General features: G+C 35.7%; 1 protein-coding gene and 1 long non-coding RNA gene across 2 annotated transcripts; both read right to left on the minus strand.

The window, feature by feature from the left end:
* Positions 1 to 17,620: 17,620 nt before the first annotated feature.
* On the minus strand, positions 17,621 to 18,878 carry LOC142520091 (uncharacterized). The gene is made up of 3 exons (XR_012813904.1): positions 18,722 to 18,878; positions 18,031 to 18,173; positions 17,621 to 17,822 (listed from the first exon to the last, which is right to left on the minus strand). It is a non-coding gene; the product is annotated as an uncharacterized LOC142520091 (long non-coding RNA).
* Positions 18,879 to 20,054: 1,176 nt separating this feature from the next.
* Positions 20,055 to 22,435, minus strand: LOC142520658 (putative membrane protein At1g75140). Its single transcript, XM_075623738.1, has one exon. The coding sequence runs from the start codon at positions 22,195 to 22,197 to the stop codon at positions 20,182 to 20,184; it is 2,016 nt and encodes a 671-aa protein (XP_075479853.1). The 5' UTR covers positions 22,198 to 22,435; the 3' UTR covers positions 20,055 to 20,181.
* Between the last annotated feature and the right edge of the window lie 1,775 nt (positions 22,436 to 24,210).

Below are 24,210 nucleotides of genomic sequence, written 5' to 3' on the forward strand. Positions count from 1 at the left end.
AATACGAAATATCGTACCATATATTGATTAATTAACCAATTGAGTTGTAAGAGCTCGATAAGTCGGACGTCAATACAATACAAGACTATATTTTGTGTCACGCCCCGTTCGAAGCATCGGTGACTCACGGCATTGTTTAGCAATTATATTGAAAACAATAAATCCTCGTATCAATCAAACCAGTCTTTTTCATAAATAGAATATGTCTTACAATGACAAAAGAATAAGCTTTTACATCAGAGTTTACAGAAGCTTAATCAAAATAAAAGGAGTACAATTCGCGATTTTTCCAATCTCGAAATCTGATCACCATCCCCAGAACGCTTCTTGCTCTTCTTCATTTACTTGCTTTTCACTTTTATCTGAAATTTGTAAGGGGTGAGTTTTTGGGGAAACACTCAGCAAGTGGGGGTCGATCGATTCCAAAGATACATATAGAACTTAGTTTTCTTAAAACATCTTTTTAACAAACTTTCAAAATTTAATATTCTTAACTTATCGTGACAAAAGCGAATCGAATAAATGACAGAATTTATCAGATGATTCAAAGCACTTCAGAAACTGATCAAATCAAACGGACAACACTGTTACTCATCTCATTTTCATGGTCAAATTGTCCCCAATATGTTAGTCCTCTAAGGGGTGAGGCCAGAACATGGTTTTATACCCACCAATGGGGGCCAGAACATAACATGATTTTATACCCACCAATGGGGGCCAGAACAGAACTACAATTCTCGTCCCATTTCAAATTCGAATAGTAAGAGTGCAACAGAATTCAGAAGTAACAGACAGAAATTTTCATATTTTCAGATTTCAGGTTTTCAGACAGACACAGCGGAACCAAAGATTTCGAAGCATAGAAGAGAACACGTAATCGATCAAAATTTTAAACAGAACATACTAATATTTTCGAAAAAGGGACACCAACATGCATGTGTCTTATTTATATCAAAGTTTAAAAATACAACAAAATATTTAACAAAAGCCCACTTACCGTAATTTGAAGGTAGGTTCGAACGTTGCAGATTTTGGCACAAAGTTTCCTTCCGAAAATTTGGCAGCACTTCGACGTAAATTTTACAGATGACGTCTTTAATTCAGCAGCACTTCGACACCGGTCTTTAGCACTTGAACCTCACGAGCAGCACTTCCTTCTTGTTGAATTGGCCGAGAGGTTTATGGTCGGGGAGAGGGAGCCGAATTTTTAAGGCTTTTTGAGTGTGTTCTTCATCTTTGAGGTCCTATTTATAGGAAATTTTTGGCCTCCTCATCTCCTCAGGGCCTAAATTCTTGGCCTCCAAGAATGGAGTTAAATGTGCTTATAAGATGGTCAAAGGTAATCCAAGCACCAAAGGTCTTTTCCTGCATCATTATGCGTCCTGGTCTCTCAGCTTCTCCCTTAGCTCCTCAAAGGTCATCTCTTGCATATTAAGTTTGTCCTATCCTTTACGCTCTTCCGTTAGCTCCTTCCTTGTTATCTCAAAGGTGGCTTCTTGCATAATAAATTTGGTCACCATTTCTTTGGCTCATCTTCTAGCTCCCTTTTTGGCCTTGTTAGGACAAGCTTGGTTGAGCTTCTTCGAGCTGAAGGATGGAGTCCTTTGAGCTGGGGTTTTAAGCTCCTCCCGTGACAATACTATCGATTGATGCGGTTATTCGCAGTCTCGGCCTCCTGCTGAGCTAATCCCGAGCTTTGAAGGTTACTTCCTTCGAGTTAATTTGATGAATCTAAATTCATATTAAGTTCTATAGTTAAAATGAAAGTTGTTAAGCTTAGTTTGAGTTAAATTTCAAGTTCAAATTTCTTACATGATTTGCTTCGGATCGGAAAAATTATGGGTTCTCACATTTTGGACAGAACATCTGGCGTCCGAGTGGTAGAAGATGACCCGCCCGAGCGCCAGTGCACCACAAGGTGAGTAATTGTACAGAACATGTGGCGCCCGAGCGGTAGAAAATGACCGCCCGAGCGCCAGTGTAGCACAAAATTTTGCTCGGACAGAACTTTCCGAGCCCGAGCGGTAGTTTTTGACCGCCCGAGCGCGGTGCAAGTGACACTCGGGGGCAGAACATCTTGCGCTCGGGCGCGAGAATTCTACCGCCGAGCGCGAAGGCGGTGGAGATAAGAATAAGTCTTCTGTTTCGTTTCTTTCTTCATTACCTTCAGCAACTTCGAGAGGAAAGTTAGAGAAAACGATTTCTTTCGTCCGAATCGACTTCGAAACGCTGTCCAAACGCGAAACAATTATATATTCGGAATCTCGCGTCAAGAGCTTCCTTTTGAGGTAAATTTCTTCTAGTTTCAGCAGCTCTAAATATGAAAGTGTTGGAATAGCATGTATTTGAAGTCGAGATTCCTGTATGTGGTAGAATAACCGACAAGAAACTCATATTCGAAGTCGGAATTGAATTATGCTATGATTTGAATTTGATATGAATTTTTGAAGTTTCAAAAGATATTTGAAACTTATATTGATGAATTTGAATGATGTTATTGATGTAGATAAATTATTATACTGATATCTTCAAGCTACATCGATTGGAACGAAGAATTGAGGTATGTTGCGACCGGGTAACATACGACAGGTATCTGTATTATATGATATATGTTTGATTGATTTGATTGAGAATATATGTCTATATGTCTTATGTGATGATTTAATGTGGCATATATGACATTGTGATTTGAATATCGATATATAAAATAAATGTTTTGTTAACACACATCGTTTGATGCATACATCGATACAAGACATGCACGTTGAGCTATGATCCTTGGATACCCTGATATGATTTGATTGGATTCTGGGGTTTGTGAACACAATGCTATGTTTGGTATTACATGACCCTTAAAACATAGACATTTGTGGCCACGACGATTGATTGAGATTTGGGATTTGATGGCGCTTTGTCGACGCTATCATACGAGTATCCCTGATTGAGGTCGGTGTGCCAGCTCGAGCATTGATTTGATAGCGATTCGTTTGATTCTGACATGTGCTCAGTGGATGGGCATTTGACCTGATACCTCCACGACATACATGCATTGCATACCATATATCATTGTTTAGATACTTGTGGTATATATGATGGTTGTTTCATACGGAGCTTTGCTCACCCCCAGGGGGGGCTGTTGTTGTTTTGTGTGTGGACAATGACAGGTACTCCAGGATATCAGGAGGCCGGAGAGGGTACTTCTGGAGGGAGTCACAGTTTGAGTTGAGGTTTTATGTTTTGTTCCCAGTATATATATATGTATCTATATATCGGGGCATGTCCCGAGGATATGCGTTGTTTGACTGTATTGAATTTGATTATGTGTGGGCGAGTTTTATGATATGAGATGAAATATTATTTTTAATATTCAAACAAAATGTTTTGGGCTCATCGTAAAGAAAATTTAAACTCGTTTTCCGCTGTAATTAATTAACCCTAATCAGATTGTGTTGTAATAACGATTAGGAGTTAAGGGCCCCACATTGAGTGGTATTAGAGCATAGATGGGAATGCTTGATTGAGTCTTGTGTACACTGGAATAGGCACAAATGAATTGTGCGTATGTGTTTGATTTATTTGTATTACTTGCTCCTACTTGATTTAGTTTGAGTAAGTTATTGATGAGACTGATGATATGAGATGATGATGATGTGAAATTGATATTGATTTGTGATATTCATCCCTTGATTTGTAGATGGATCACACAAATGAAACTGCAAGTAGCAGTACTAAGAGGATAGTTGAGCAATTTGAAGGATTGTCCATGGATATAGTGATGGCTTGATTCCAGGATCTGAAACCACCGAGGTTCTTTGGCATTGAGAGTGCAGAAAGAGCAGAGGCTTGGTTAAAGGATATCGAGTATTTGTTTAATATTGTTGAATATTCCAAGGCTCGGAGACTGAAACTTGCTCTCTATCAGTTGAAAGACCGAGCAAAATGTTGGTGGGAAGCCGCTGAGATTGGATTGAAAGAAGCCGGGATTGAAGTCACATGGGATGTCTTAAAGGCCCAGTTTTTGGAGCAGTATTCCCCTCCTTTCTATTATACTGCCCAAGAGAATGAATCCAATAGTCTACAGCAAGGAACGATGACCGTTGCAGAGTATGCTTCGAAGTTTTCTACTCTGTTGAAGTATGCACTTCACGTAGCTGGGAATGCAAAAGCAAAATATAACAGGTTTGTGAATGGATTGCATCCTGTTTTATATACTTTTGTTGTTTCTGGTTTGCCTACCAGCTACGCAAAGGCAGTTGAACGAGCTAAGGCAGCCGAGGCTGGACTCAGGCGAGGAGGTCCACAGTATACTCCTCCACCACCAGTGACAGCTCAGCAACCTACATTGCGCCCAAGAGGTAAAAAGTTCAAGAAGACTGGTACTGTTTCTTCGTCTTCTTCGAGTTCGAGTGGATCCCGGAGAGAGAGTCCTGTGATTGCTCCTTATTGTAGTCATTGTGGGGGTAAACATACTATCGAGCAGTGTCGAGGTATGTTTGGTACTTGTTATCAGTCTGGGCAGGAAGGCCATTTCTCTCGAGTATGTCCGAACAGGGGTACGACTTCTTCTCAACCCCAGCCAGGATTTAGAGGTGGCCCCAACATGATGAGACCTGCTGTTCCTGTTCAATCTTTTCAGCAGTCGAGTGTCCCACGATATCGAGGACCAGGTGGTCAGACTGCTCAAGTTCCTCCTCAAGTAAGAGTGTATGCTGTGACGGAGGATCAGGCGAAGGAAGCTCCTGGTGGTGTGATTGCATGTATTTGCATGCTTTGCGATTATCCTGCACGTATTTTATTTGATACAGGAGCATCTCATTCATTCATATCTCATGCATTTGTTGCATCTCACGGTATTGAGTGTAACCCATTGTATGATACATTATCAATAGCCACGCCAGCAGGAAAGATTATTTTGTCTGAGCAAGTTGTGCATAATTGTGTATTGATATATGAGGATAATGTGATATTCTTGAATTTGATTGTCCTTCCAATGCACGACTTTGATTGTATTGTTGGCATTGATATCTTGACAACAAATCGAGCACTGTTGATTGTTTTCATGGAGTGGCTCGATTTCGACCGATTGATGGACCCAAGTGGAATTTTTATGGCATGGGTTCTCAAGCCAAAATTCCATTGGTATCCTCTTTGGAAATGTCTCAACTTTTGACTAGCGGAGATGAGGGTTATCTTATCTACGCTATTGATGTCTCTAAGAAGGAGCCTTCTTTATCTGAGATTCTTGTTGCGAAAGAGTTTCCAGATGTATTTCCCGATGAGATTCCTGATTTTCCTCCTCATCGATAAGTTGAGTTTAGTATTGATCTTGTGCCGGGGATTGCTTCCATATCTAAAGCTCTCTATCGCATGGCACCATTGGAATTGAAAGAATTGAAAGAACAATTACAAGATCTTCTCGATAAGGGATATATTCGACCGAGTGTATCACCTTGGGGAGCTCCAGTTTTATTTGTTCGAAAGAAAGATGGTACTATGCGAATGTGTATCGATTATAGGCAATTAAATCGGGTTACTGTGAAAAATAAGTTCCCACTTTCTCGTATTGATGACTTATTTGATCAGCTTCAGGGTACTTCTGTATACTCTAAGATTGATCTTCGTTTGGTTATCATCAAGTACGAGTTCGAGATGAAGATGTTCCCAAAACTGCTTTTCGTACTAGGTATGGCCACTACGAGTTCTTGGTTATGTCTTTCGGTCTCACAAATGCTCCTGCTGTATTTATGGATCTAATGAATCGTGTCTTTCGAGATTTTCTTGACCGATTCGTTATTGTTTTTATCGATGATATTCTTGTATATTCGAAATCGAAAAAGGAGCATGATGAACACTTGAGACTGGTACTTCAAACTCTTCGTACTAGTCATTTATATGCTAAATTGTCCAAATGTGAATTTTGGATGGAAAAAGTGATATTTTTGGGCCACGTCATTTCGAGACATGGCATATCTGTTGATCCTGCGAAGGTCGAAGCTGTATTGAATTGACCCAGACCTACGAATGTTCCTGAGATCCATAGCTTCATGAGTTTAGCTGGATATTATCGTCGTTTTATTGAAGGATTTTCAAAAATAGCTAAACCTATTACTCAACTGACACAGAAGAATCAATGATTCATTTGGCCAGATGAATGTGAAACTAGTTTTCTTGAATTGAAGACGAGATTGACCACAGCACCTGTGCTTACTATTCCCTCAGGTACCGGAGGATTTGTTGTGTGCAATGATGCATCTGGTAAAGGTTTGGGCTGTGTTCTGATGCAACATGGCAAAGTGATTGCTTATGCGTCTCGTCAATTGAAATCTCATGAAATACGTTATCCTGTTCATGGTTTTGAATTGGCCGCCATTGTGTTTGCTTTGAGGATCTGGCGCCATTATTTGTACGGAGAAAAGTTTGTTATTTATTCAGATCATAAGAGTCTGAAATATCTCTTTTCTCAATCTGATTTGAATATGAGGCAACCCAGGTGGATGGATCTCCTGAAGGATTTTGATTGTGAGATTCAATATCACCCTGGATCGGTGAATGTTACTACGGATGCCCTTAGTCAGAAAGTTCATGATTCTGTTTTAGCATCTGTTTGTGTCGCCAAAGTACACGAGGATATATGTACTTCTGGTTGGACTTTTCACTCGAATTGGAATTCTGTCACTGTCTCAGCATTGAAAATTGAGCCGAACTTGATATCGAAAATACGAAAGGTCCAACGAAGCGATGCTCAGATCCAAAAGTCGAAAGAACTTGTATCTGCAGGACATCAGTCTGGATTTCAGATTTTTCTGATGGTTCTTTACGACTTAATGGTCAGCTGGTAGTTCCTGATGATTCTGATTTGAAATCTGCCCTTCTTCATGAAGCACATTGTAGCAAATACAGTATTCGCCCTGTAGGTCGAAAGATGTATTTGAAATTAAAACCTCAATTCTGGTGGAGACGTATGAAGAAGGACATTGCTGAATTTATTTCGAAATGTCTTGTCTGCCAGCAAGTGAAAGCCGAGAGAATGAAACCTGGAGGATTACTCCATAGTCTTGAAATCCCAAAGTGGAATTGGGAACATATTGCTATGGATTTTGTGACTCATTTATCTCGTTCGCCCAAGGGCTGTGATGCTATTTGGGTTATTATTGATCGGCTTTCGAAGTCTGCACATTTTATTCCGTATGAACGGACTTATCCTTATAATAGAATGACCCGTTTATACATCGAAAATATTGTGAGACTACACGGTGTTCCAATCTCAATTGTATCTGATCGTGATCCCAGGTTTGCTTCTAAATTCTGGGGTAGTTTCCAAGAAGCTATGGGTACGAGTTTGGCTATGAGTACTGCTTATCATCCTCAAACTGATGGCCAGACTGAGCGTACAATTCAAACGTTAGAGGATATGTTACGTGCTATTGTGATGGATTTCAGAATGGGATGGCAAGATGCCTTACCATTGGTTGAATTTTCTTATAATAAAAGCTTTCAAACGAGTATTGGTATGGCACCGTTTGAAGTCCTACACTGGAGACGATGTAGGTCACCGTTATTCTGGGATGAAATTGGTGAAAGACAAATGACTGGACCTGAAATGATACAGGAAATGAATGATAAGGTTCAGTTGATTCGACAGCGGATGAAAGCTGCCCAGGATCGTCAAACGAGTAATACGAATAAATGAAGACAACCCTTAGAATTCCAGAAAGGTGACAGAGTGTTTTTGAAAATATCTCCCTTTAGAGGCACTGTTCGATTTGGAATGCGAGGAAAACTATCTCCTCGTTATGTTGGTCCATACGAGATTCTGGATCGAGTTGGGGATCTTGCTTATCGATTGGCATTGCCACCAGCTTTATCTGCTATTCATGATGTATTTCATGTTTTTATGTCGAGAAAGTATGAATCAGATCCATCACATGTACTTGCACCTGATGAGGTTGAACTTGATCATTCTCTTTCCTATGTTGAACAACCTGTTCGCATTATGGATCGAAAGGAAAAGATATTGCTTAATAAATCGATTCCTTTAGTTCGAGTACAATGGACACGACATGGTGTGGAATAGTCGACGTGGGAATTGGAGAGCAAGATGCGAGATTTATATCCGCATTTGTTTGATTTTCTTCCATCTGTTCCATTGTATTCAATGTATACTGATCCGTTTACTGATTTTAGTTTTGATATGTACTATAACTGGTGACATATATATGTTTGCCAATGTTATGTATATAGAGATGTTTGAGATTTCGAGGACGAAATCTTTTAAGTGAGGGAGAAATGTAAGGACCGTGTATCGTATTATCGTAAATCCTATGTTGATTATCGATAATTTATGAAATTGTTATGTGATTATGTATATGAGGTATATCATGACAATGGAAAATGAGGAAATAAATGTTAATAATTAAATATCGTACCAGATATTGATTAATTAACAGAATTGAAGTTGTAAGAGCTCGAGTGGAGAAGTCGGACGTCAATACAATACAAGACTAATATTTTGCACAAAACATCTGGCGCCCGAGCGGTAGAAGATGACCGTCCGAGCGCCAGTGCACCACAAGGTGAGTAATTGTACATAACATGTGGCGCCCGAGCGGTAGAAAATGACCGCCCGAGCGCCAGTGTAGCACAAAATTTTGCTCGAACAAAACTTTCCGCGCCCGAGCGGTAGTTTTTGACCGCCCGAGCGCGGTGTAAGTGACACTCAGGGGCATAACATCTCGCGCTCGGGCGCGAGAATTCTACCACCCGAGCGCGAAGGCGGTGGAGATAAGAATAAGTCTTCTGTTTCGTTTCTTTCTTCATTACCTTCAGCAACTTCGAGAGGAAAGTTAGAGAAAATTGATTTCTTTCGTCCGAATCGACTTCGAAACGCTGTCCAAACGCGAAACAAATTATATATTCGGAATCTTCGCGTCGAGAGCTTCCTTTTGAGGTAAATTTCTTCTAGTTTCAGCAGTTCTAAATATTAAAGTGCTGGAATAACATGTATTTGAAGTCGAGATTCCTGTATGTGGTAGAATAACCGACAAGAAACTCATATTCGAAGTCGGAATTGAATTATGCTATGATTTGAATTTGATATGAATTTTTTAAGTTTCAAAAGATGTTTGAAACTTATATTATTGATTTTGAATTATGATATTGATTGAAATGAATATGTTATTGATGTAGATAGATTATTATACTGATATCTTCAAGCTACATCGATTGGAATGAAGAATTGAGGTATGTTGCGACCGGGTAACATACGACAGGTATCTGTATTATATGATATATGTTTGATTGATTTGATTGAGAATATGTGTCTATATACCTTATGTGATGATTTAATGTGGCATATATGACATTGTGATTTGAATATCGATGTATAAAATAAATGTTTTGTTAACACACATCGTTTGATGCATACATCAATACATGACATGCACGTTGAGCTATGATCCTTGGATACCCTGATATGATTTGATTGGATTCTGGGGTTTGTGAACACAATGCTATGTTTGGTATACATGACCCTTAAAACATAGACATTTGTGGCCACGACGATTGATTGAGATTTGGGATTTGATGGCGCTTTGTCGACGCTATCATACGAGTATATCTGATTGAGGCCGGTGTGCCAGCTCGAGCATTGATTTGATAGCGATTCGTTTGATTCTGACATGTGCTCAGTGGATGGGCATTTGACCTGATACCTCCACGACATACATGCATTGCATACCATATATCATTGTTTAGATACTTGTGGTATATATGATGGTTGTTCCATACGGAGCTTTGCTCACCCCCAAGGGGCTGTTGTTGTCTTTGTGTGTGGACAATGGCAGGTACTCCAGGATATCAGGAGGCCGGAGAGGGTACTTCTGGAGGGAGTCACAGTTTGAGTTGAGGTTTTATGTTTTGTTCCCAGTATATATATATGTATCTATATACCGGGGCATGTCCCGAGGATATGAGTTGTTTGACTGTATTTGGATTTGATTATGTGTGAGACCCCGAGACTAAAATAGCTTTAATGACATTTTGGTAAATAAGTTGAAAAATATTCAATTTATTTTGATGGCATTTTCGTAAATAAGTTGAAAAATAATGAATTAATTTTAAAGAATAAAATATGACATATCTTGGTCATATAAAGTCCAAATGATTTGAGATTTGGATATAACGTAGAAAACTCAAATATACAGAAGTTTCATGTTTTGAGTTTTGGAAAATTTGATCATTTGTCTGGTCCAAAGAGATATATCGATGTTAAAATGATAAATAGTATATATTATATTATACATATATGTTTAATTCAAATAGCTTTTAGACCTTTAACATTAGAAGGACTACCAGAAAGCTTCATAGCAGCTTTAAGAGATGGTAGAAATTTGAATTGGAAACAATCCCTTATGGGAATAATTCAATCTAGTCTGGCTCATGGTCCAGTATATTTTGATGTTTATCCAAATTTATCTTTATCTTTGTCTGATATTAATATATTAGATTCTTTAACATTAAATGTTAAAACTCATGGTTATAATTATACTCCTGGTACAGAAGTTATATGTATCTGTTATCGTATTTATTATAAACCATTATTTACACTGAATCCTATGTGTAAAAGAATAGATAAAAAATTAAATGAAACTATTCTTATAGAAACTAATTTTAATAGATCTAATATTACAACCCGTAGATCTATAAAATGAGAAGAAATTGAATTTCCAGAAAGCTGGATAATTGAACAAGCTGTTCCTAGAAATCCTATAATAAATAGAGATTTACAACAGGTTATACAAAATAATGAAGGATCTGTTCAAATACAGTTTAATAATGAACAAAGAAGATTATTGACATCTTCTATCTATACTAGATCAAGATCTAGTCATTCTTTTATTTCGCCTTTAGATTATTTAGTGGATATTCCTCAAACTTCTAAAGCTTCTACTTCTCAGATAAGAGAAGATGTTGAGTCTCCTGTACAAGATACAGTAGATGAATTAATTATTAATCAGAATAATATTGTGCATAAAAGTAACTTTCAAAAAGTTAGAGAAACTGATACCGTTTCAGAAATGAATTTTAGTATTTAATGGATAGTAAATCTAAAATTGATTTTACTAAAGGATCTCTTGCTAGAGCAAGGATCAATGCAGAATTTTATTTACCCAAATGGGAATCTTTCAGAAATTGGTATTTTAAAAGTTTTTCTGAAGAAGAATTTGAGTATATTGTTTCGGAATTTTATACATATTGTGAAACCAGAATAAATTAATTCATTTTGTTCCTTGGTTTTTTAAAACATTTATTATAGATTATATTTCTATTCTTGAAAGAAATTATAAACTTTCTTCTGGACAGATTCAAAAATCTGTTTATCCTCCTCAACAATCTTTTATTATAGAAAAGAATAATAAAATTTTAAATTTTACTGCTTTTTCTAAATTATTTGAAAATGATATATTACAAGAAAAGATTGATAGGAAAACTTTTCAGATTAATTCTTTAAAAGAAGAAGTTAATATATTAACTATAGATGATAAATTACAAAATCCTAAATTACTGGAAAAAATTAAACTTATTTAGAATAAGTTTTCATTAGAAATATGTAATGATCTTCCTAATGCTTTTTGGAATAGAAAGAAGCATATTATATCTCTTCCATATGAAGAGAATTTTGATGAAAAAAATATTCCTACCAAGGCTCGTCCTTGTCAAATGAATTCTGAATATTTAGAATTATGTAAGAATGAAATTCATTCTTTATTAGAAAAAGGTTTGATAAACCCTTCTCAATCTCCTTGGTCATGTACTGCTTTTTATGTTAATAAACATTCTGAACAGGAAAGAGGTGTTCCAAGATTAGTCATAAATTATAAACCTCTTAATAAGGTTTTAAAATGGATTAGACATCCTATTCCTAATAAAAAAGATTTATTAGATAGACTTGTAAATGCTATCATATTTTCAAAATTTGATTTAAAATCAGGATTTTGGCAGATTCAGGTAAAAGAATCTGATAGATATAAAACTGTTTTTAATGTTCCAATAGGACATTATGAATGGACAGTAATGTCATTTGGCCTTAAAAATGCCCCTTCTGAATTTCAACAAATTATGAATGATATTTTTTATAATTACAGCAATTTTATAATTGTTTATATTGATGATATCTTAGTATTTTCTAATGATATTGAAATACATTTTAAACATTTAAATATGTTTAAAAATATTGTTATTCAAAATGGACTTGTTATCTCAAAATCTAAAATGATTTTATTTCAAACCAATATTAGATTTCTTGGTCATATGATTGAGAAAGGAAAAATAATTCCTATACAGAGAAGTATAGAATTTGGTTCAAAATTTCCTGATATTATAACTGATAAAACTCAGTTACAGAGATTTTTAGGAAGTTTAAATTATATTTCTCCCTATATTAAAAATCTTACTAAAGATTCTTCTATCTTATATGATAGGTTAAAGAAAAATCCTTTACCTTGGTCTGAAAGACATACAATAGCTGTTAAAAATATTAAGGAAAAGGTTAAAAATCTTCCTTGTCTTATGCTTGCTAATCCCCAATGGGATAAAATAGTTGAAACTGATGCCTCAGATATAGGTTTTAGAGCAATCTTAAAACAGAAAGATCCCCAAAATAAACAAGAATATCTTATTAGATTTTATTCTGGGAAATGGAATAATGCCCAGAAAAATTACTCCACAGTAGCAAAAGAAATTTTAGCTATTGTCAGATGTATTTTGAAATTTTAAGATGATTTATATAATCAAAAGTTTATTATAAAAACTGACTGTAAATCTGCAAAATTTATGTTTAATAAAGATTTTAAACATGATGTTTCTAAACAAATATTTGCAAGATGGCAGGCTCATTTAGCTTCTTTTGATTTTGAAATCATTTATAAAAAAGGTGAAGATAATCACTTACCAGATTTCTTAACTCGAGAATATTTATCCTAATGTTTTTATCTACAGATATGTATTCCCGAGGAGGAAGAGGAGAGTCCTCTTATAGAGGGCGAGGTGGTAGGGAAAAACCCTCTAATATCATTGCACAGCATGGTAAACAGAGGCTTATAGCCCAGAACTTATCCAGTTCATCAGCCAGTAATACTGAGCAAAATAATGAGTTATACAATGAATTTCAAGAATTCTTGAAACAAAAGCAGAGAAGTAATACAGATTCTCAATCTTCAGCATCATATGCTAATATTATCAAAGAGGATGATAATGATTCAGCTCTATATACAGAGACAAAACATCGAGAATTGATTCTTGTTATAGAAGAAAGAGATACCCAATGGGAAAAAACTCCATGGACTATAATGGAAAGATATTAAAACAATACATCATATGTATATGGTTCTTATAAGCAAAGAGGATTTTATGAAAATCTTCTGATATCTACAAAAAGTGTTGACATAACTCACTTTTTCAGTAATACTCAGCAGAAAGGAAGTTATAACTTTTCAAAGTTTATCATCAAGAAGATCATATCTATTGAAGAATGGGGTATATCTCCATTAGTTGAAAAAGAATTTTATTCTGAAAATCATAAAATGAGTTTTAAATTCAATTTTTGGGATTATATTGAAAGTTTTAATAAAACCTTGTTTTATGAAAATGAAAAAAGAAAACATACTTGGTTTTTAAAAATTTGTGAAAATATTTTTCACTATCCAGTTCCAAATTGGTTTTTAATGTGGTGGAAGATATTTGGTCCATCCGCAAAGATTTTGCCAGAGATTTTTATAAAACCCATGAATACTTGGTTAAATGTTTCTCCAAGTATTAAAAAATCATTTTCTGAACATTGGATTGATGGAAAGACTCTATGTCTATTTTTCATGGAATTTGGAATCCCATGGATCTGGAGATGGCAGCCAGAATTCGGTTACACTGATGAAGGCATCCCTTGCATATGGAGAGTTAGTTCCACAAAATTTTGGGACAAATTATTAAGAGATGATCCAGAAACTGGAAAACCATATGGTTATGAAACTCTTCATCAAATGGAAGAAAAAATTTCTTTATATCAGAAAGAAATTAATAATCAACAAGAAAAGGAAAAAGCCTCTATGAGTCCTTTCAAGATTTTACTCAGAAATATTCTGAAATATATTCAAAAGAAAAAATGATCGAGATCTATATTGAAGAAATGAAAAAAGATCTCCTCCAGAATATTGGAGGTGCTGATTCAAAATCAGATAAATCTATGGCGTCCGAATCTAGTGAAAATCAATTTATTCATCTTATGAAGATGCAGGATGCTCAAGACCCTGAGGATGATATTCCTCAATTTTCTCAGATAGATGACATTTTTGAGAATTTGAAAAATTCTTTAAAAGACAATATTAAAGATGATTAAAATCGTCAGAAAAAGAATTTGCAGCTGGTGCAGTTGGTGGAATATCACATCATGACATATCGGGTGGAATATCATATCACTGTAGACTTTTTGACTACTATTTGCATTAATAATGCATTGTATTATTTACTTTAATAAAGTATTGTACTGTTTTTATTTTAGATGGAATCCGGGGTTTCATGTCCGGCTCTTCTATCTATTTATAGGTTCATTCTGTGTCTTTAGGAGGACACGGTTGAGTTTACTCCCCTCTCATTTCTCTCTTGTAAAAACCCTTCTGAATTATATCAATAAAAGTTTGAAGTTCTGGTAACAAATTTGTAAGTTCTTACTATTTTTATTTTCTGCTTTTATTTACTGTTTTAAATTTTTATATTTCATTAGTTGAGCCTGTATGACAGGCTAAAACATTCGTGCTAAATTATTACCTTACTATGACATGATCTATATTTATTTGTTCTTGAGATCAGATTGAGATAATAAAAGATCTATTTAAATTTTTGGAATTTAATGTAATATAAGAGTCTTTGGTTAGAACATAAGGTAAAAAGATGAACCAGGAAATGGTAAACACAAGGTTCGAGTTTAACCAGGAAAAATAAATTCATGTTGTAGCCCTTTAGCCTGCTTAGCCGAGAGATGGCGTTTAAGGCGTTAATGGGTGATTTTTATGAATTTATGATTCTGAGGTGGACCTCGGTAAAATCCTCTGTTGTTTAATTTCTTTGGTATATCTTTTATAAATCCTTTTATATTTTGTAAAAGTTCCAAATATGAATCTTATATTCATTATTATTTTGAGATTTAAATTTTTCATTTTCTTAGCTCAATCAGAGTTGAATATGGTATATAGGCTGGAAACCAATAACCTCCATGTGTGCGAAAGCCACTAAGAAAAAATTTGGTAAAACAAAACCACGTATCAGATTCCTCATTCTGATCCCAAGTCTCAGATTATATTATATTATTAATATAATATAATATATTATTAATATAATATTAAAATTTAATAATATAATATAATATAATATTAAAATTAAAAAAAATAAAATAAAATTTTGATATATATGAAACTTACGTTCATTCTCCAGACAGCAGAAGAAAAGTGAGAGGTGAGAGAATAGGGTTTTCGATTTTTCTTTTCGATTTTGCGACTTATTGGTTTATCCAATCGACGAATCGACTTCAGTTCTGGGATCGTTGATACGAGGTCTTCGATTTGAGGTATAAATTTTATAGTTTTGGTGATGTTTGAAATTCGTCAATTTTTGGAATAAATCCGATAAATTGTTAATCATACTGGAATTGAAGATTGTTGAATATTGTATGATTTTAACGAAGAAGAGATGATTATAGTGATGTTATTTTGAATTATTCTCAATTTATTATAATTAGAGAATTTTAATCATTTGATTGAGATTGAAGAATTATTTGTCAGTTATTATTAATTCTGATAAATATATGTGGTAGAATAACCGACGATAAACCAAGTTTTGAAGTCGGAATTGAATTATGCTATGATTTGAATTTGATATGAATTTTTGAAGTTTCAAAAGATATTTGAAACTTATATTGATGAATTTGAATGATGTTATTGATGTAGATAAATTATTATACTGATATCTTCAAGCTACATCGATTGGAACGAAGAATTGAGGTATGTTGCGACCGGGTAACATACGACATGTATCTGTATTATATGATATATGTTGGATTGATTTGATTGATTGGAATGAGAATACATGTCTATATGCCTTATTTGTTGAGTTTATGTGGCATACATGACATTGTGATTTGAATATCGATGTATAAAATAAATATTTGGTTAACACACATCGTTTGATGCATACATCGATACATGACATGCACGTTAAGCTATGATCCTTGGATACCCTGATATGATTTGATTGGATTCTGGGGTTTGTGAACACAATGCTATGTTTGGTATTACATGACCCTTAAAGACATAGACAGTTGTGGCCCCGATGATTGGATATGAGATTTGGGATTTGATGGCGCTTTGTCGACGCTATCATACGAGTATCCCTTATTGAGGCCGGTGTGCCAGCTCGAGCATTGATTTGATAGCGATTCGTTTGATTCTGACATGTGCTCAGTGGATGGGCATTTGACCTGATACCTCCACGACATACATGCATTACATACCATATATCATTGTTTAGATACGTGTGGTATATATGATGGTTGTTCCCTACGGAGCTTTGCTCACCCCCAAGGGGGGGCTGTTGTTGTCTTTGTGTGTGGGCAATGGCAGGTACTCCAGGATATCAGGAGACCGGAGAGGGTAATTCTGGAGGGAGCCACAGTTTGGGCTGAGGTTTTATGTTTATGTTTTGTTCCCAGTATATATATATGTATCTATATACCGGGGCATGTCCCGAGGATATGAGTTGTTTGTATATGATTGGTTTTGATTATGTGTGGGCGAGTTTTATGATGTGAGATAAAATACTATTTTTAGTATTTAAATTATAGAAGAAATATTTCGGACTCATTGTAAAGAAATTTTAAACTCGTTTTCCGCTGTAATTAGTTAACCCTAATCAGATTGCATTGTAATAACGATTAGGAGCTAAGGGCACCACATTATGTGTGGGCGAGATTTATGATGTGAGATGAAATATTATTTTTAATATTCAAAAAATGTTTTGGGCTCATCGTAAAGAAACTTTAAACTCGTTTTTTGCTGTAATTAATTAACCCTAATCAGATTGTGTTGTAATAACGATTAGGAGTTAAGGGCCTTACATCTATAAAATTGGATATTCTATTGTCCTTTTATAATATTTAATATTAATGTTTACGTGCATGAATTGGTTACAATTGAGGACAGTTACCCAACATGGAACGATTAATATATTGTTATTTTTCTATAAGAGTTCATACCATCTTTTCTTTCAATGATATCGTATACACTTTCGAGAAAGGTCCAAATAGTTTCGTGTCCTCTACTTTATTATATATATAGAATTTTCTGCTCTTAATTAATATTTAGCATTATTATTTGTGACGGTTCGTGCTCTTAATTAATATTTAATTACCAAATAATAAGGATTAATTGGTGTAAATAGTGAACACGAGTTTAAAACGTTCATTTGTACCTACAAAAATTTCGGCATAACCTTTCCGTAAGTAGGATATCCCAGAAATTTCAAAACACAACAACATCAAATTCACAATCAACCAAACAAATATCCTACAGCCGCACTGGCTAGGACTAGACACAACATACTACAAATAAAATCCAAAACAACATAAAAACATCACCATACAGTTACACATGACATATCCTTGGCAAATGTGCCAAATCAGTATAATATATAGATATCTAAGAACTCTGACACAAACCAACTCCACTACTGGGTATCACTCGCTGACGCTCCACCAGACGCGTCAAATCCCATGGAATGACCTGCTATAGCATAAAAAACAACTACAACATAAAAGAAAATAGGGGTCGGACCCCAGTACGAGAAACCACTAAAATTACGACGTATATAAAAGACATGTAATAATACCAAATAAATGCAATGATATGCGATGTATGAATGATAACAATGGAATAACGGATATCAAATGAAGTTCAAATGCATAGCATTATCAACAGTAACTGTGGCCACCCGTGCCAGGAATGCAACATCAAATCGTCGCTCGTCCATGCACGTAGCATTGGAAATGCGAGTAGCTAAGTCGCTCGTCCCTAGCTGTCATATGGGAATGTGGCTAATCCTAACCCACTCGTCCCTCTGATGACTCAATATATCTCAACAGAATTAACATAAATCGCCGTTAAAGGAGTCAAGACTCAATATGTTATGCTAATACAATTTATACATAAATGCAACAGAATAAACATTCAAGATACATAATAGCAAATAACATCCACTAAACATTCTTAAACACCAATATAAGCGTTATAATGATATATGTTTGAGCGTACCTCAACTACAACTTATAATATCACAGTAATTCTTAAGGAATTTCTGATGAACTCGTCCAACGATATAACCAACAATATAAATCCACAATATACTTCAATATACTACGTTCCACCTGACTAAAACAATTTAAATCGGCTCGGTTAAAATTCAAATTCCGGGAAGCCTATAAAACCTGAAATTTCAAGCTTAATATCTCGAGAATCAAGGCTTCAACGCACAATAGTGATCTCGCAGAGGTGGTTCACTGGAAATGACGTCGGAATTATTTCTCACGGTCAGAAAACAAGCTGGATAACAGGGAAAAGCTTAATACTTCACTTATATAAACTAATCCACCAAGAATAACAAAGAATCGAAGCCAAAACCTTACCTAAAATCGTATCAAAGCTCACACGCACAGTTGTTGGAAAACAAGCCAATCGAGCTCAATAACTTCCGATTCAGTGCAAGAAAGAGTCTAATATACTGGAGGAAGAAGATTGCTAAGCTGCTGCACTATTAATCCAGTCGTTGGCGGCGTTGCACGATTGCTGAACGCTATACACAAAATAGGTTGAATAAATATTAATTGAAAATGGATTGGGCCTATATACTTAGGCCAGTCTCCTGTTTTTTTAAGAACATGATTTATTACTTCCATCGTCAATTTGAGTACTTTTGTAATTGAATATTATTATTATACAAATGAAACATATAAATTATTTTATACATACATTCCAAATTTCTAAGTTATACAATTTATAGCTATGATAGAATTTATTTGTTTTTGGCCATATGCAATCGATAATCAATCATACTAAGTTTTTTTTTTTTTTTTAGCAAAAAAAGAAGAAGTAAGATTAACTCAGAACCAGACTAGAGATATTATTAAATATTTTAACGACATTAATAGAATAATGATGAAAAAAATAATTAGTAATTTGACAGATGTTGAACCTCATATTTTTTGTTTTCAAATGAGATGATTAGTCGATCATTTAATACAAAAGAAAAACCGGGAATAGATCTCCCGATATAACATAAGACTCGCCACTCATTATTTAATATTCTTCTAATTCACAAGTGGACGTATTGGCATTCATGGGAAGAAAATTCAAATTACTTTCTTTTTAGATATTCTTCTATACATGCATACGGAAGTATTTTCCTAACAAATTATAAAATCTTTTATTTAATAAAAAACTATAAATGAAGTATTTTTCTCACCAACTAATAATATTCATCATTCACACAATAATGAATGAAACATTCATGAATATCATCATCTTGTCAAGGAGCTACATTGTGGTTGATCTGAAGCCAAGAGAGCATTATAATTTCACATTCCTAAATTTGCAAGAAACAAGCCAGGATGGATTCTAGACGACACTCGAATCGTTTCAAACACTTCTACGAATCGAAAAATGTTAGCAAGAGGTCAACAAGAGATGTTTGGAAACCAATAAGCATGGTGAATATTATGGCGTCATCAGAGGGAAATCGAAGTCGCGCAACTTCAACATGAATCAAACACGTCGGTTGTAAGTACCACACAAATGGGATATCAAGATTTTAACAGAAGGAACTGCAAAGAAAAATGTTAGCTCCCACTTTGCCCCAGATGGCACTGGTTCAAAGTGGCTAACTCTGTGCAGTGAGATAAGAAACACCATTTTGTATGAGAGCCAAATTGAAATTTCCAGTAAAATAAGCCTTTTAACATGTTTGGAAAAAGCAGCGTTAGACATTGCAATTATGTGTTCCCTTAAACAAAATCACATATAGCTCACTTGATCATGCAAATGGCGCAGGAAAATAATGTTATTAGAATATGACGTGGAAAGAAAACAGTCATTTGCTATCATCTGCAACTTGAGTATTTATAAACATGCCGTCCCTTCGCTTCACGGCACCTGTAGCTTCCACAGTGGAACCTCTAAAGTTCAGCTCAGAAGTTGCTCTGTACCGGGGCTCGACGGATGCAGGCCTAGAATCTGTATCAGTGCCAGGCCGGTAAGGACCACCTGCTCCACCTTGATACCGCGATGGAGACCCATACCTTCTTGAAGGACCTCTTAAACCACCCCCTCTCACATCCATGATTTCAGAATTTCTAGAGGATTCCGCAAAAGACCTGTCACCTGTAGCAGATCCCAATGGAGCTCCATCTGTGACCGGTGTGGAACTGAATGGATCGTTGGGTCCCCAGGAAGTGAGCGCCTCTTTTTTATTGGCAAAAAACTGCCATGCCCCAAACAGGAAAAGAATGAAAACCAAAACCGGGCTAGACCACAAGATGCTATTAAACTCGTTTTTGAACACCGGAAGATTGGAACGATACATTGCCAAGTATCCATTCCCAAGACCAAGTAAAACAAGCTTCTCATGGTCGCTTGTGATTAGTGGTACTTGCATTCCTTTATCATCATTTGTATTGATCACTTGCTGATGTAAAAAAGATGTTATAATCTCATCAAATACAGCGGAAAACAGCAATCTCAGCCCACCAGCGCGAACATAATGCTGGGATGATACATTGTACACAAAAATCTTCTCCCTATTTGCAATCAACAAATAACCTTTGATTGCCTGTAAGGCTACAGACTCGTCAAGATCCACTTTTCTTTTTGATCTAACTCGACACTTAAAATTCACGGTATCGCCCAACAACAATGTGTGAATCAATTCTCCATCTGAGGTGATCCCATATACCTTGGACCTGTCTGTGGCATCAAACACGTAACTCTTCACAACAGAATTGTTCATCCCTTCACACTCGGATTCCTTTAGTCTCATTGTCCTCAAATCCAACGACCCTGCCCCAGTCTCAGTAAGAAACAATAGTCTTTGCTTCATGAATACAACTGGTCGCCTACTTGGAGTAGCGGTCCCAGAAACCATCCCACTCTCTTTAAACACGGTAATTTTCCCACCACTATCTGTCGACAAAATGTACCTATTTCTCCCAAAATGATGCATCTCCAATATATTAATCCGTAAGCCCCCTCCCTCTGGCATCATGAATCTTCCAACTCTCTCCACCCGAAGAAAACTCAATTCCTCACTATTCAATACCTCCCAAACACGATGAATCACAATGACCCCATTCTCATGCCCTGTAACAATCATGCTCTCATTCTTGCTAACAGACAAGTAAGACACCATAGCAGAAACAGGCGATGATTCCTCCAACTCCGAGTGTGTGTCAAACTGCACCGACACATCTCCACTCCGCAAAAACACATAAACCTTACCCTTATCATCCCCGACCGCAAAATACTTACTCATACCCTCAAAATCCCTATAAGGCAACACGTTAACACAAGTTGGGCTAGAACCCAACTTCACAGCAGAAACAAACTGAAACTTCTCGGACCAAAATGTACTGTACTTCGTCACTGACCCCAACAGATCCCGAGACCCTGCCCCAGCCACTTCCTCAGGCAAAACATCTTCTTTACTCTGCAATTTCACATCTTCTTCAGGTTTTTCAACAACCCTTGTTTCAACATGAGGTAATGATGACAAACGTGAAACCTTTACTCCTTCGGAAGCATCAGGCAACCGAGATTCTAATCTAGAAACAAGCTCCGTCAGGTTTTTCACTAATTCCTCAAGCTTTTCCAATTGAAGCTGTTGTTCTCTCAGCACAACAGCATCAAGGTCGCTTCCACGATCCAGAAAATCTTTCCTCGATGTATTTAAATCCTCACTCTCCGTTTCGATTACCGAGTATGAATCCGAAGATGGGTCTAACTCTGATGCAATAACTAACCAAGAAAACAGTGGAAAACTAAAAGAAACCGAAAGAAACAAACAAATATTCAGTAAAGTTACTAACTTTCCTTTGCTACGAGAGGTGGCCATTCAATCTGATGCTCAGAAGTCGGCACCGGCTGTGGCGAACTGTGACCGTTACACAAAGCCACTGGAGCTTGAATATTCAGATCTGAAAGATAGGCTTTCGGGGTTCACGTAGTAATTTGCGGGGACTTATTGCTGAATTGTTGGGTTTCCTGAGGGCATAATTAAAATTTCAGCTCTGATGCCGGAAACAGCGGCGGCTGGGAATTTGGTGCAATAAAATATGGTTTTATTACAGTCAACGGTATTCTAAATCGACCTTGTGAGGACCGAATCTGATCTAGCACGGTCTCGTATCAAGATAGATTACCAATCGAGCCGAACTCGAAGTCGAACTATATTCAATATTTTAATTCAAAGTAAAAATTTGTGTGAAATAGTCTCACGAGTTATATTTTGTGCGACAGATCTCTTATTTGGGTCATCCATTAAAAAATATTACTTTTTATGTTAAGAGTATGACTTTTTACTGTGAATAATGGTAAGGTTGAACCGTCTCACAAATAAAGATTTGTGAGATCGTCTCACAAAAAACATACTCTTAATTCAATCGGATTAGCTTCTAGAAATATAATATGGATTTGGATCCTATTTGATTTCAAAAGTGAATTTTCAAATTATTATGTATATTTTATGTAGAAAAATATAGTAACTAAGTCTTAAAAGGATTTAAAAGTTAATAAGATCTTCACTTTTCTTTTATTAATTGTCACTTATTTTTTAAAATTTAATCAAAGAATATTTTAAATTTTTTAATATTTTGTTAGATAAATAACATTGGACATATATTCAAAACATACTATAAAAAAAGAAAAGAGAAAAATGATTTCAATTCCGTCTTAATCCAATCTTAATTTGTGTCATTTCGATCAACGATCGGTTATGTGGGGTCCTTAGCTCCTAATCGTTATTACAATGCACTTTGATTGGGGTTAACTAATTACAGCGGAAAACGAGTTTAAAATTTCTTTACAATGAGCCCAAAAATATCTCTTTTATAATTTGAATACTGAAAATAGTATTTAATCTCAAATCATAAAACACGCCCACACGTAATCAAAGCCAATCACATACAAACAACTCATATCCTCGGGACATGTCCCGGTATATAGATACATATACATATATACTGGGAACAAGACATAAACATAAAACCTCAGCCCAAGCTCTGGCTCCCTCCAGAAGTACCCTATCTGGTCTCCTGATATCCTGGAGTACCTGCCATTGTCCACACACAAAGACAACAACAGCCCCCCTTGGGGGTGAGCAAAGCTCCGTATGGAACAACCAATCATATATACCACATATATCTAAACAATGATATATGGTATGCAATGCATGTATGTCGTGGAGGTATCAGGTCAAATGCCCATCCACTGAGCACATGTCAGAATCAATCGAATCGCTATCAAATCAATGCTCGAGCTGGCACACCGGCCAATATGGGATACTCGTATGATAGCGTCGGCAAAGCGCCATCAAATCCCAAATCTCATATCCAATCATATGGGGCCACAATTGTCTATGCTTTTACGGGTCATATAATATCGGCATAGCGATTGTGTTCACAAACCCCGGAATCCAATCCAATCATATCAAGGTATCCAAGGATCATAGCTCAACGTGCATGTCATGTATCGATGTATGCATAAAATGATGTGTGTTAACAAAACATTTATTTTATACATCGATATCTCAATCTCAATGTCATGTATGCCACATCAATCAACAAATAAGGCATATAGACACATAATCTCATTCCAATCAATCAAATCAATCCGACATATATCATATAATACAGATACCTGTCGTATGTTACCCGGTCGCAACATACCTCAATTCTTCGTTTCCAGTTGATGTAGCCTGAAGATATTGATATTACACTTTATCTACATCAATAACATACTCATTCCAATCAATAACATACTCCAAAATCATTAATATGAGTTTCAAATGTCATTTGAAACTTCAAAAATTCATATCAAATCAAATTCGTATCATAATTCAATTTCGACT

Source organism: Primulina tabacum, chromosome 12, assembly GCF_025594145.1.
Source record: "Primulina tabacum isolate GXHZ01 chromosome 12, ASM2559414v2, whole genome shotgun sequence".
NCBI classification, from domain to species: Eukaryota; Viridiplantae; Streptophyta; class Magnoliopsida; order Lamiales; family Gesneriaceae; genus Primulina; species Primulina tabacum.

Bases quoted from the DNA above. Each gene is read 5' to 3' on its own strand.
- LOC142520658 (XM_075623738.1), bottom strand. From the start codon at position 22,197: ATGGCCACCTCTCGTAGCAAAGGAAAGTTAGTAACTTTACTGAATATT.